Source organism: Trichosurus vulpecula, chromosome 4 (assembly GCF_011100635.1).
Source record: "Trichosurus vulpecula isolate mTriVul1 chromosome 4, mTriVul1.pri, whole genome shotgun sequence".
NCBI classification, from domain to species: domain Eukaryota; kingdom Metazoa; phylum Chordata; class Mammalia; order Diprotodontia; family Phalangeridae; genus Trichosurus; species Trichosurus vulpecula.
Window position 1 is genome coordinate 194,744,300 of NC_050576.1, and position 12,304 is coordinate 194,756,603.

A 12,304-nucleotide genomic window follows, 5' to 3' on the forward strand; every position below is an offset into this window, starting at 1 on the left:
GTCCAGTCCGCCCTTTACTCAGCTACCAAAATAAGTTTTCTAAAGACTAGGTCATTCTCCTTTTCCTAGTTACCTCCAAGTTCTGTGTTTGGTATTTAAAATTTTTCTCAATATGGACCCTTCCTACTTTCCCAGTATTCTTATATTTTGTTCCCTTCTATGATCTAGCAGCATTGGCCTACTTGACATATCTAGCAGAAATATGATGAAGTATGGGACAGATATTTATTTCCCACATACAAAGGAAAACAACAACAAAAAAGATCTATGGCATTCATTGACAGAATTTCTTAAAACAAGATACAGTAACAGTTGATAACTGCTATTATACTAGAAACTGCAATTATCTTTTTTTAAATTATACTGTTATGGAAATGCTTGTTTCATTGCATAAATTAAAAATTAAATTAAAAAATAATCTTGCAGGAGGAAGACATTTAAATGTCATGTAGACATAAACAAGTTTGCAGGACTGCCAATGAAGCATTTCAGCTTTGCAACTGTGTCTGTCAGATTCTATGTCTTCTAGCAAGCCAGGCCAGGGTTTGGGTCGGTCCTCTCATTGTTGGTTGCCTTCTAGGGTACTAGGGAAGTTCCAACCACAGAGATCTAGGATGTCTAGATCTCTCAAGCTCATAAGGTAGTCCTTGAGCTTGGACACATCCACCTTATGAATTATTGCAAATTACTTACTCATTGAATTTTTTAAAAGTAGAAAAGGCAGCTAAGGAAAGGCCCAGGTGTAAGTTCACCTGGTTGACTTTGTTATACTTGGGAGTGGAGTAGAAAGACCACTGCCTGTTTCCCTACTCCCCCACAGAAAGTCTAGAGACAAAGAGCACCACTTTCTACACAAGAGAGTGAAAGGAAGAGAATGGGTAGGAAGCTATTTGCTTTTTAACTAATGAAGCACCCTATCCCTTCACCCCACATCACTGTCTTTGGGCAGGGGGAGGACTCAAGATTTGCGACATACCCAAAATGCCAGGTCCTTCCAATGCTGAGTTATCACATAGCCAGAAGTCCCACATGGCAAAATGCTACCTCACATATGTTGGTCAGAAGCAGGAAAGGCAACTTTGTGCATATTCCATGAGATGGCTCTAATAACATGTATAATATAAAATTAATGTGTGTGTGTGTGTGTGTGTGTGAGAGAGAGAGAGAGAGAGAGAGAGAGAGAGAGAGAGAGAGTGAGAGAGAGAGAGAGAGTGTGTGTGTGTGAGAGAGAGAGAGACAGAGACAGGGACAGAAACAAAGAAAGAGACAAAAAAGAGACAGAGATGGAGACAGAGAGACAGAGACAAACAAAAACAAACACAGAAAGATACAGACAGACAGAGCAGTAGTAATGGGGACAGGTGAAGCAAACACAGAAAAGCACATTTGATAGGGAAACAGTCTTGGAGCCAGGAAAACCAGGGTTCAAGACCCACCTCTGACTCATATTGTCTGTGTGACCCTGGACAAGTTGCTTAACTCAGTGAAGTTACTCTTTAAGTATTAGTTGCAAAGCAGATCCTGATCCACATTGGTACAAGAATTTTCCTTATTGGGAATTTCCTGGACCAATGAAGTCACAGTTCTAGTTCTCTGCACCTATCCCACAAACCCACAAATATCAGTGTGTGTGTGTGTGTGTGTATGTGTGTAGAGTGATGTAGAAGGTAGAAAGCTTTGTTCCAAACTTTCCTCTGACACATACAGGTTATATGACCCTGGGAAGTCATTTGACCCCTCAAATATCCCCCAGTCAATTCTCTAAAACTAGAAGTTGAATACTAGTTGCTAATCTTGTTTGGTCTAAAGATAATTACCTCACCAGGAGTTCCTAATACCATTGAAGGTCCAGACAAAATACACGCACACAGACACACACACGCACCTGTGCACACATAGATACATACTCACATATACGCACACACCCCTTAAGAATGCCATGCATAAGGGTATTCATGTAGAAATAGACCCATTGAAAATCTAATGCTTGGTGGACATCCATATTGTACTTAAGAGCATGGGAAATTTGGGTAGTCACATGAAATTCCTATCTCACTCAGATTCCTCCCTACCTTAATAAGCCATCTTCTCTCCAATCCTGGATCCTTCTTTTTGCCTTGCAAACAGTCAACCAAATCAGAATTCCACATTGAAATGTATATTATGTTGACCTCCACAGAAACACATTATCAAAAGTGGTGATTTCCAAAGTTTTCAGTATCAGTTAAATGGATTCCACTGGCATGTGACCCTTTCTTAAAGGAACTATCGGGCATAGTATCCATTTGCACCCAAAGAATAAAAGAGTCTAACTCAGAGGTGCTTTTTTAAAATAATATTTTATGTTTTCTCCCATTACAGTAAAAACTTTTTAATATTCATTGGTTATTTTAAAGTTTTGAGTTCCAAATTCTATTCCTCTGTCCTTTCCCAGTAAGCAATCTGATATAGGTTATACATGTGCAACCATGTAAAACTTTTCCATATGAGTCATTTTGTGTAAGAAAGCTCAAACAAAAGAATGAAGGAAGAATGGAAGTAAGGAAAGAAGGAAAGGAGAGAGAGAGAGAGAGACAGACAGACAGACAGAGACAGAGACAGAGACAGAGACAGAGAGAGAAATAATATGCTTCCACCTGTATTCAGTTCTTTCTCTGAAGTGGAGAGCATTTTTCATCATGAGTCTTTTAGTATTACCTTGGATTACTGTATTGCTGAGAATAGTGAAGTCATTCATAGTCTTTCATCACACAATATTGCTGTTACTGTGTACAATGTTTTCCTGGTTCTGCTCACTTCACTTTGTTTCAATTCATGTAAGTCTTTTTAGGTTTTTCTGAAATTATCCTGCTTGTCAATTCTTCTAGCACAATAACATTCCATTACAATCATATACCACAACTTCTTCAGCCATTCCTTCTTCAGCCATTCCCCCATTGATAGATATCCCCTCAATTTCTTTGCTGCCATAAAAAAGCTGCTATTAATTAAATCAGAGGTTCTTAACCTAAGATATATGAGTTTGGCTACATCTTGATAACTGTATTTAAATAGAAATGGTTTTCTTTGTAATCCTATGTATTTTATTTTATGCATTTAAAAATCTGAGAAAGTGAGCTTATAGGCTTAATCGGATTGTCAAAAAGGGGGTCCATGACACAAAAAAGTTAAGAACCCCTGTTCTAAATAATATACAGGTATAAACTATACATAATGTATATGAATATGTGCTATTCAATATCTATTATTTTTTTTCTTTCTGGTAGAAGTATAGAACTATATTTCAATCAATAAACAAGCATTTGTTAACAGCCTACTGTGTGTCAGGATGTGCTAGGCAGTGAGGGTACAGAACCACAGAGTGAAACAATCCTTACTACTTCTCAAGGAGCTTCCATTCTATCATTATTCCTCTCATCTCTAGTCAAGGTCATCATGTTGCTTTTTCATTTTAATAATATTGGTTATTTAAATAAAGAGCTGTTTGCATCTGTGCTCTTTGTTTCTTCCACTTTTGGAATTCCCCAGTGCAAAAAAATGTAATTAAATTTTTGTTAAATCAATGGAGTAGGGAGGAAGCAATGCTCATACTAGCTTCTGAGACAACCGTTTAGTTTCAATGTAATACAATACACAAGGAAATGGGTGGAAGTTAGTCTACACTTTACTCTTTACTTTGTAGATCTGATTTTTGTAAGACCTGCTTGAATTCCACTTGACATTTTATTTGTTTGTGTTCTGTTTTTTTCTTTAGCAGATGGAGCTATAAATTTAAAGAGCTTTGTTGACAATTTGGCAAAAAAGCAACAATCAAAGGAGGCAATGCGTGAGTATGAATTTTAAAAGAGGAGTGATCAAAACTTCCTATTCCTTTCCTGTGTTGGTGCATTTCTTAATAACTTTTAACAAATATTCATATAACTCTTTACCGGAGTGCTACCACCCATCCCTACTTTCTTCTTATTTTTAGCCATGTGCCAAATGGGAGTATGCACTTAACCAGAATGTTAAAAAAAAAAGTGACTATTTGGGTAAGATTTTGTGCATTAAACTGTGCAAGGCATTGTGTTAAATATTTTTATAATTAATCAACCAATATTTATTGATTGTTGTTTTGTATGTCATTTTGTTAGTCGTTTTTGCATAGACAAATATGTGGCAGACATGGTCCCAGATGTAAAGAGCCCAATTTATTCTTGATGGGAGGAGAAACTTCTTAACAATTAGAATTGTCCAAAGGTAGAGTCGACTGCCTGAAGAGAGGGCAGGTTCCTTTTCACAGCAGAGCTTTCCATAGAAGCTAGACAGCTACTATTTGTCGGGTATGTTAGAATGGGGCTTCCTTTCATGGCTAGGCTTGGACTAGATGGCTGCTAAGGTCTCTACCAATTCAAATTCTCTGATTCAAGAAGTTTATAACCCAGAAAATGAGATCAAACAAATAAACATTAGTACAGAAAAGATAAATAAGTGCACCAGAATTAAATAGTCCTGCAAGATAACTATATAAGAAATGTTACAAGGCAGTCCAGAGTTATTTACTCCCTGAGATAATGTGTGCCTTGAATTCAAAGGAGCTAAGAATTCTTAAGGCTGACTAGCTAGGGATGGATGGCTTCCTGGAAAGGGAAAGAAATCCTTGGCAGGTAAGATTTATCAAGTCAACAAGCATTTATTAAATTCCTACTATGGTGCTACTACTATTAAATGCCTACTATGTATTAAGAGTTAGAGATACAAAGAAAGACAAAAAACCAGTTCTTCTCAAAGAGCTAGAGGTGGAAGATGGTCATAGAGACAACATGCAAATAACTATTATAAACAAGATGTATATGGGATAAATTGGACATAATCTCAGAACAAAAGCATTAGAATTAAAGAAGACCAGGAAAGGTATCTTGCAGAAGGCAAGATTTTAGCTGAAATTTGAAAGAAGCTTCTTTTTTCTGCCTAGAATTGCCATCAGTGAACCATTAGGATCTCAGAGACTTGAGAAATGACCTAGCAACTAAGATTAGGGCTAGAGGAAGTAGTGTGGAGGCTTTTGCCAGGATTATCCCCTGGTCTGCAGAAGTCCTAATAGTTCTATGATATCTCTCCTTATCATACCTTTTTCCCTCTTTTGGGTTCCTAGACACACTAAGCAATGGGGTGAGAATCTGGGCAAGCAGGAAATGTGGTTTGGTTTAGATTGACAACATTCTTAAGTTGCCTGGTTAGGTGCTAGAACTAACATATTTGACCAAAATGCTCACAACTCTGACATCTTTCATAGAATGGCTCACATTTTCCATTGGGGGAACCAGTACCTGTCCTTGCATCTGTTTTGAATGCTAATCTAGGTCCTACTTACAGAAAGGTGAAAAGGGCCAGAAGGGTATTTCCAATAGGATAGTTCAGGAAAGTTCCAAACCCATAAACCTCTGCTCTAGAAATCAATAATAATAATTAATATAACTATAGCAGTATATTGACATTTATATAACACTTAAAGTTTGCAAAGCTCTTTTCCATACATTATCTAACTTGAGCCTCGCTACAACCCCATGAGGAAGGCATCATCAGTATTGTTATCCCCACATTATAGGTAAGAAACTTTAGAGGCAGAGAAATTAGATGATTTGTCCATAGTTGCATAGTTTGCAACAGATAAGCATCAGAGGAAAGATTTGAACCCAGGCTTTCTTATCTCCAAGCTCCAAAGCTGCCACCTTTTTTATTTCATACTGCTTCTCTAGATATTCCCTATACATTCCCCAAATCAAGATATGTATATTTCTTTGGCCTCATCAATTTAATGTTTTACACTTTGATATGTGTATACATACAGGAATGAAACAGACAAATAATACTGTCAGCCATATCATTGATGGAAAAGTTATACTTGATGATTTGGAATCTACCCTGGAGAACTTGGGGGTTGAGGTAACTGAGAAGGAACTTGAAGAAGTATTCAATGCAATTGAGATTGATGGTGAGTACTTTGGCTGTCTATTGAGTTATTGGTATGTTTGTTTTTCATATTGACAAAACTAAAACTTCAGTCATCCACACACAAGGTAAAGCATTGGAGGTGTAGCCGGAGTAATTTTCACATTAATCTTACTTTTTTAAGAGTCCGTAATGCTTGTACTAAAAAGGGATCCATTAAAGAATAGCAGGAGTATTGGAAGGGGTTAGAGAATAGCATAAAGTTGGGGGGATAACAAGATACAGCACGGGTGAAAAGGAAGGCAGGAAGGAACCGAGTCAATTCATTGACTTTCACACAAGTAGGGGTTCTTTGTTCTGCTGTGCTAATGCATCAGTTGGTGAAGTGTTCATATCTCAATGTGCTCTTTTCTCTGGTCTTTCTTAGAGAGATCCCTACCTTTCTTGAATTCTCCTCCCTGGTGGTGGCTGTCAACTAGGTTCAGTTTATAGAAAATCCTTATGAACTTAGGGTTCTTCTCTGTTGGTGTGGCCCTCAAGACTTTGTACTGGCTTTTTTTTTCAAAGCGGTTGCTATAGAGATCTTTTTTCTTTGTGGTTACCTGTAAGCTTGGCTAACTTGAGGCTACTGAATCATTCATCAGTCAGTTAGAGGGTATAGTTATCCTTTCCACATCGTGGGAGTTAGGGGCATGGTACCCCTGCCATCCAGAAAAACCACATAAAACTTTTTGGCCCTCCCTTTGTACCAGAGAAGAAGTCTGAGTTGTTATGGTATTGAAAGATAAAATATGTGGATATCATACAATATTATACATACATTTTATGAATTTCTGAGTTTCCAAACTTTTTCAGTATCATCTGCTGGCCTTTGCCTGTTGTCTACAGCTTCTGCAAAACTCCCCAAAATTCCCATTTAATTTGTTATGCCAGCCCGTGATATATCAAAATCACAATGGTGTTTGTATTTAAAGTACTACCACTACAATGCAAGGTGGGATCCAGATACTGTGACCCCATCCTGGGAAATCTTTTTGGGCCACCAGAAAAATAGAAAAATTTGTGTGGACCACACACACACACACACACACACTCAATAGCAAATATTTCATTTGAGTCCAGAATAACATATACATTTCTCTGTGAAATTAACACTTTGTGTTAAAGTGTGCTTTGTGATTTTTTTTCCTTTCAAAAGGAAACAGAACTATTTCATGGGAGTTCACTCTTTTGATTTTGAGTCAAATCCATCTAAGTGAAACTTTCCACTTGTCTAACATAGTCAAGTTTGATTCTGTGAATGAGGCATTTTGTGCTTTTTGAATTTAATATTAAAGAATTACAAAAGAATAAGTGATTAAAACAAAATGATAAATTCAGAGCATAAGATTCAGTTACGGGTGTCACTGGAGCCAGGTCTAATCTAGCAAGCAGATTGTTAAATTTTCATTGTGACCTCAGAAATCAGCAATAGCTACAAATCAGAGCTTGATTTATTGTTTTGTTGGTTGTCTAAACTTAGGAAAATATTAATCATTCAGATTAATATGTACATATATTTTTCCTTAGAGTTGGTGCATCACCATATTGTTCTATAAACATTGCTTGAATTTAGCATGAATGCAGTAGAAGAAGGCTCAGAGAATGAAGTCATCAACAGAAAGGAGGCCTGGCGACTGTAGGCTAACAATAATTTAAAAAATAATAATGACAATTAGCATTTATATAGCACGTCTAAGGTTTGCCAAGTACTTTATATCCATTATCTAATTTTAGTCTTATGATATCCCTAGATGAAGTGATTATCGAATTAGTTTCTGGAATAAATTTTTAACCGGGGCCTGATTAACACAACAGAAATAGAAGTGAAAGCTTGGCAGTCCCACATAATAGTTTCAGACTATCCTTCCTTTTATTTGTTATTTGTGAATGTGAATTTAAGGGACCTACCTGTGTTTCCACTGAACTATCTTTTTTTTTCTCCTCTCTGTTATAGAAGATGGAGCAGTGGATTTAAAAACCTTCATGAAGGCTTTGGCTAAAATACAGGAATTTCATGAGTACCAACGTGAGTATGAATTTTGAAATAGAAATGGTTAAGTCTTTCCCTCACCCCATCCTGAATTGGTAAATGCTTCATGGAGTTTAAAATATTTAAATTTAACTTTATACGGGGTTTCCAGCAGTCCACAGTTTTTCTCACTTTCAGAACTTTGTTTAATTGAAGTCTGTTCTTTGATGACAAACCAAGGGTGTTCATCCATTTGCTGTTCTTTTGGTATCTTGGGAGTAAAGTTTTGTACATGTAATCAGTGAAGCAACACAGATTAAGATATTTTCTAATTGCTATGGAACACATAAAATTGAGCGAGAACGTGTCCCTGCTGTCAAGGATCTTAAATCTAGTTGGAGAAACCAAGGCATAAACACTAGTACAATAAAAGTGAATGCTGAAAAGCTAAATGACAATAAATTAATTTGTTAAATTATTCTTAAATATATATTTAATATAGATTTATATATACATAACATATATAAATCTATATATTTAACAGATTTATATATGCGTAACATACATATAAATCTATATTAAATATATTATTAAATAATTAAACAATACATTTGATTAAAATATAATTTGATGAATGTGAACACTGTCTCCACTCCAATGAGAGGAAGCATGGCATAGTGGATAGAGTGCTAAATTTGGACTTGGGAAGACTTGGGTTTGAGTCTTGCCTCTAAAACTTACTATTTTAGATGACCCTGGGCAAGTCACTCATCCTTTCTCAGCTTCAGTTTTCTGGTCTATAAAATGAAGAGGTTGGATTCAATGGTCTTTGAGGCCCTCCCTGCTCTAAGTGTAAAATTCTACGATTCTAGTGAAGACCGCAGCCCCTTCATTTCCTGTCCATGGGGCAGAAGTGGCTTGAACTTGATTGTGAAGGATGGGTAGGATTTGCAACGCAAAAGTGACATTAATGAACTTTCATATGACAGGAGCCCTACAAAAGGATGTAGTTGGAACATTAGGGGAATTCGTTGATGGTCAATGTCATGGGCTCCAGACCTAGACTAGTCTCTGATCTGGAGATCTGTAGTAGCAAGGTTAATTCTGTAACATCAATCCCTCAGCATCTTTTTTTCTTCCTCATGAGGTCTTGGGTACTCTGGGTAAGGAGAAGATGGATCAGAGAATTACACATTTGGAAGAACCATCAATACTTTGCAACTCACTTGGGCCCAAGTAAAATTTAAATTTCTTGATATGCAATAAGACTTTCAACTTTTAATATGCCCATATGATGCTTAAAATGTAACATGTCCTATTTAGGCTACAGTTATAGTTAGAAACATTGCAGCGGCTATTAGTAGGGGGTAATCAGTTATTCCAAGGATCATTCAAGCCCACAAAACTAAATTTAAGTTTGCAAGATTATGACACATACTCTTTAATTTTTCTTCATGATACCACACTTTTGGACATTGGCTGTCTTAAGTTTACCTTTAACAGTCTTTATTTTAACCCACAGATTTTTCTTCTCTTTAGAGTCCAACCTCTTCTCTTCTTCTCTTCTCTTTTTTCTTCTTTTTAAATTTTCAGTTCCAAATTCTCTCCTTCCCCCCATTCCTTCCCCCATCCATTGAATAGACAAGAAATGTGACACCCATTATACATATGAAGTCATGTAAAACATATTTCCACTTTAGCCAGCCCATAGATTTTTTCATTTGAGTTTAAATGAGGTGATTTCTCAGGCCATTGAAATACATTTACCTCCTTCTCTTGAAATTTCCTAACTTTTCATGACATGTGGCATTGAACAAGATCATATTCTATTTGCACCTGGGAATTCCTATAATTCCAGAACAATTCTGCTTCTCAGTATATTGAGTTCATTCTCTCAATGGGGATGGAACTTCCTTTTTGAGGAGTGAGTGTTTTATAGTCTGATGAAGATGCCCAGATCATATAGGCTTACATGGACATCTCATAATGGTTTAGTATGGCTAGAATGAAAAAATGAGTTTCATCAATAAAAATTATCTTTTGCCAGTCTTCAATACTCCAGTCTTTGTGCTGTCTTGCCTACAACAAGTAAGTGACCTTGTTTCATTGCTGTTGAAGTAAATGAATCCCTAACAGGTGTTATCCATCCTATTCCTGGAGACCTCCTGAAATGAGGAATTTTCTACATCTGGATTTGCATCTCTGCTACATTTACTTATTTCATATAATCCCTTTTCTAACTGACATGGCTTAACTAGTGGAAAGAACTTAGAAAGAATTATCATGCCTCCCTTAAATCTTATCCTCTGAAGGCTAAATGTCTCTAGTACTGTCCACCAATTTTTGCATGATATGGTTTCCAGTCTACTTATCATTCTGGTTCATTTCTGGTCTCCATCTTGTCGATATCCATTCCAGAACCACACACAGTACTCCAAATGTAACTAGCTATAATATAGTAGTACTGTTATTGTTGTTTGGCCTTTTTAGTCGTGTTCGACTCTTCATGATCCCTTTTAGCGTTTTCTTAGCAGAGATACTGGAGTAGTTTGTCATTTCCTTGTCTGGCTCATTTTACAGATGAGGAAACTGAGGCAAACATGGTTAGGTGACTTGACCAAGTTCACACAGCTAGTAAATATCTGAGGTTGAATTTGAACTCAGATCTTCTTGACTCTACGCTTGGTGCTCTATCCACTGTGCCACCTAGTCATCCTCCACATTGTGCTTGCAGTACACTAGAATACCAGATCTTTTTCACATAATATGTAGTCTAACTATGCCCTTGCCCCAGTTTGCGCCAATCATTATTAATGGTGACTTATAATAATCTTCCACAACAACATATTTTCCCCCTCTGTTTATTTTCACCCAAATATTCTTTACCATGAAGCTCCTCACAGAAACATACCTTCTCTCATCCTTTTTAGTATGGCATAGTGATGTGAATAGAGTGCTGAATTCAGAATCAATAAGATATGTTCAAATCCTGGCTCTGACAATTTTTAGTTCTGTGTGACCATGGACAAATCACTTACGCTTTCGGACCCTCAGTTCTTTCATCTATAAAAATGGGGACCATAATACCTGTATGACTTATCTCAAAGGGTTGCTCTGAGGTTCAAATGAGATAATTTATGAATCTAATTTGTGGCTGAAAGGCCATTTCCATAAGACTCCCCTCACTGGTGAAGATTGATTTCCCACTGTTTCCCATTTATGTGAGGGGAAGAGTTGGTAAGAACTTGGGTGGAGAGAGACCCTGGTCTTTAAGCTTACAGCTTTGAGAGAAAAAATACATGGGTCCATACCCTCTCAGGTCCCAAAACAGAGAGAAAGCCTCTGGGAAGGAGCTGACATGTAGAGGAGCTCAATGTATCACCAGCTTACTACACTAGAGATTTGGTGGAATTTCCCATTAGGTGAGATCCAAGACATTCTCTCTTGATTAAGCTGAGTTATCTCATTCCCACTGGAAGAATTCATTCACTCTGTGTATTGTCTGATTACGTGTGTGTGTATGTGGGTACGTCTATATATTCTCATCTGTATGTATTTCTCCGATTTCTGTTTGCTATCAGTTTAGAGAAATGGGTTTATTCTCTATTCATTATGTGGGCTCGTTGTGGAACTGGAATTTGCTGGGAAGAGAGTCAGACCTTGTATATATAGTTTATACTCCTTCCCCATGAAGGAATGGTGATCAAAATGTAGCTTGAACTTAAAATTGATTTCCCCTAGACTAACAATATTTAAGGGAGCTTTTTTAATGTAAGGGAGATGACTAGCACCCCTACTTTGAGGAAGCAGAATGGCCAGCCTCTGGTCCCAACCTCCCCCTTCCGCTCGAGGAAGTAATCAAAACCTCCCTTGGAGAAGGGTTGGGTGGAGGAGATTCTGGAGATACCTATTCATGCCTCCCTGAGAGCCACATCTAGACAGACTCATGTGAACATACACATCTCCACATGGGCAAAATAGCCCAACACAACACGCCCCACAAATAAAATGATTTGAAAATTTTAAAGCATGATGTGTATGTAAATTTATACATATATTTATATATTAATATATGATAAATAATATTTATATAATATATAACAAATTATGTACATACACATATACATAATTTATTATTATGTGATCTATTCAATTTGAATTTGGTATACCTCTTCTACTTCTGTTCTAGTTATGAGGTGACTATATTATATACTACCACTACTTTTGGTGTGGGATTAAGACCTTTAGTTCATTTGTTACCCAAATTCTGTTTCCATATAGATATATAAGGCCATGAACATTAGTACTTGGCCTCTTCCCAGATATTTTCCCCATGTTGCAATTGAATTTAGCAAAAGGGTA

General features: G+C 36.8%; 1 protein-coding gene across 1 annotated transcript in view; it reads left to right on the forward strand.

The window, feature by feature from the left end:
- Positions 1-12,304, forward strand: part of EFCAB13 (EF-hand calcium binding domain 13) — a 196,437-nt gene that overhangs the window by 179,762 nt on the left and 4,371 nt on the right. The window contains exons 54-55 of the mRNA XM_036755639.1: positions 5,831-5,974; positions 7,928-7,999. Of these exons, the coding sequence (XP_036611534.1) occupies positions 5,831-5,974; positions 7,928-7,999 (216 nt within the window). The remainder of the gene's footprint in view (positions 1-5,830; positions 5,975-7,927; positions 8,000-12,304) is intronic.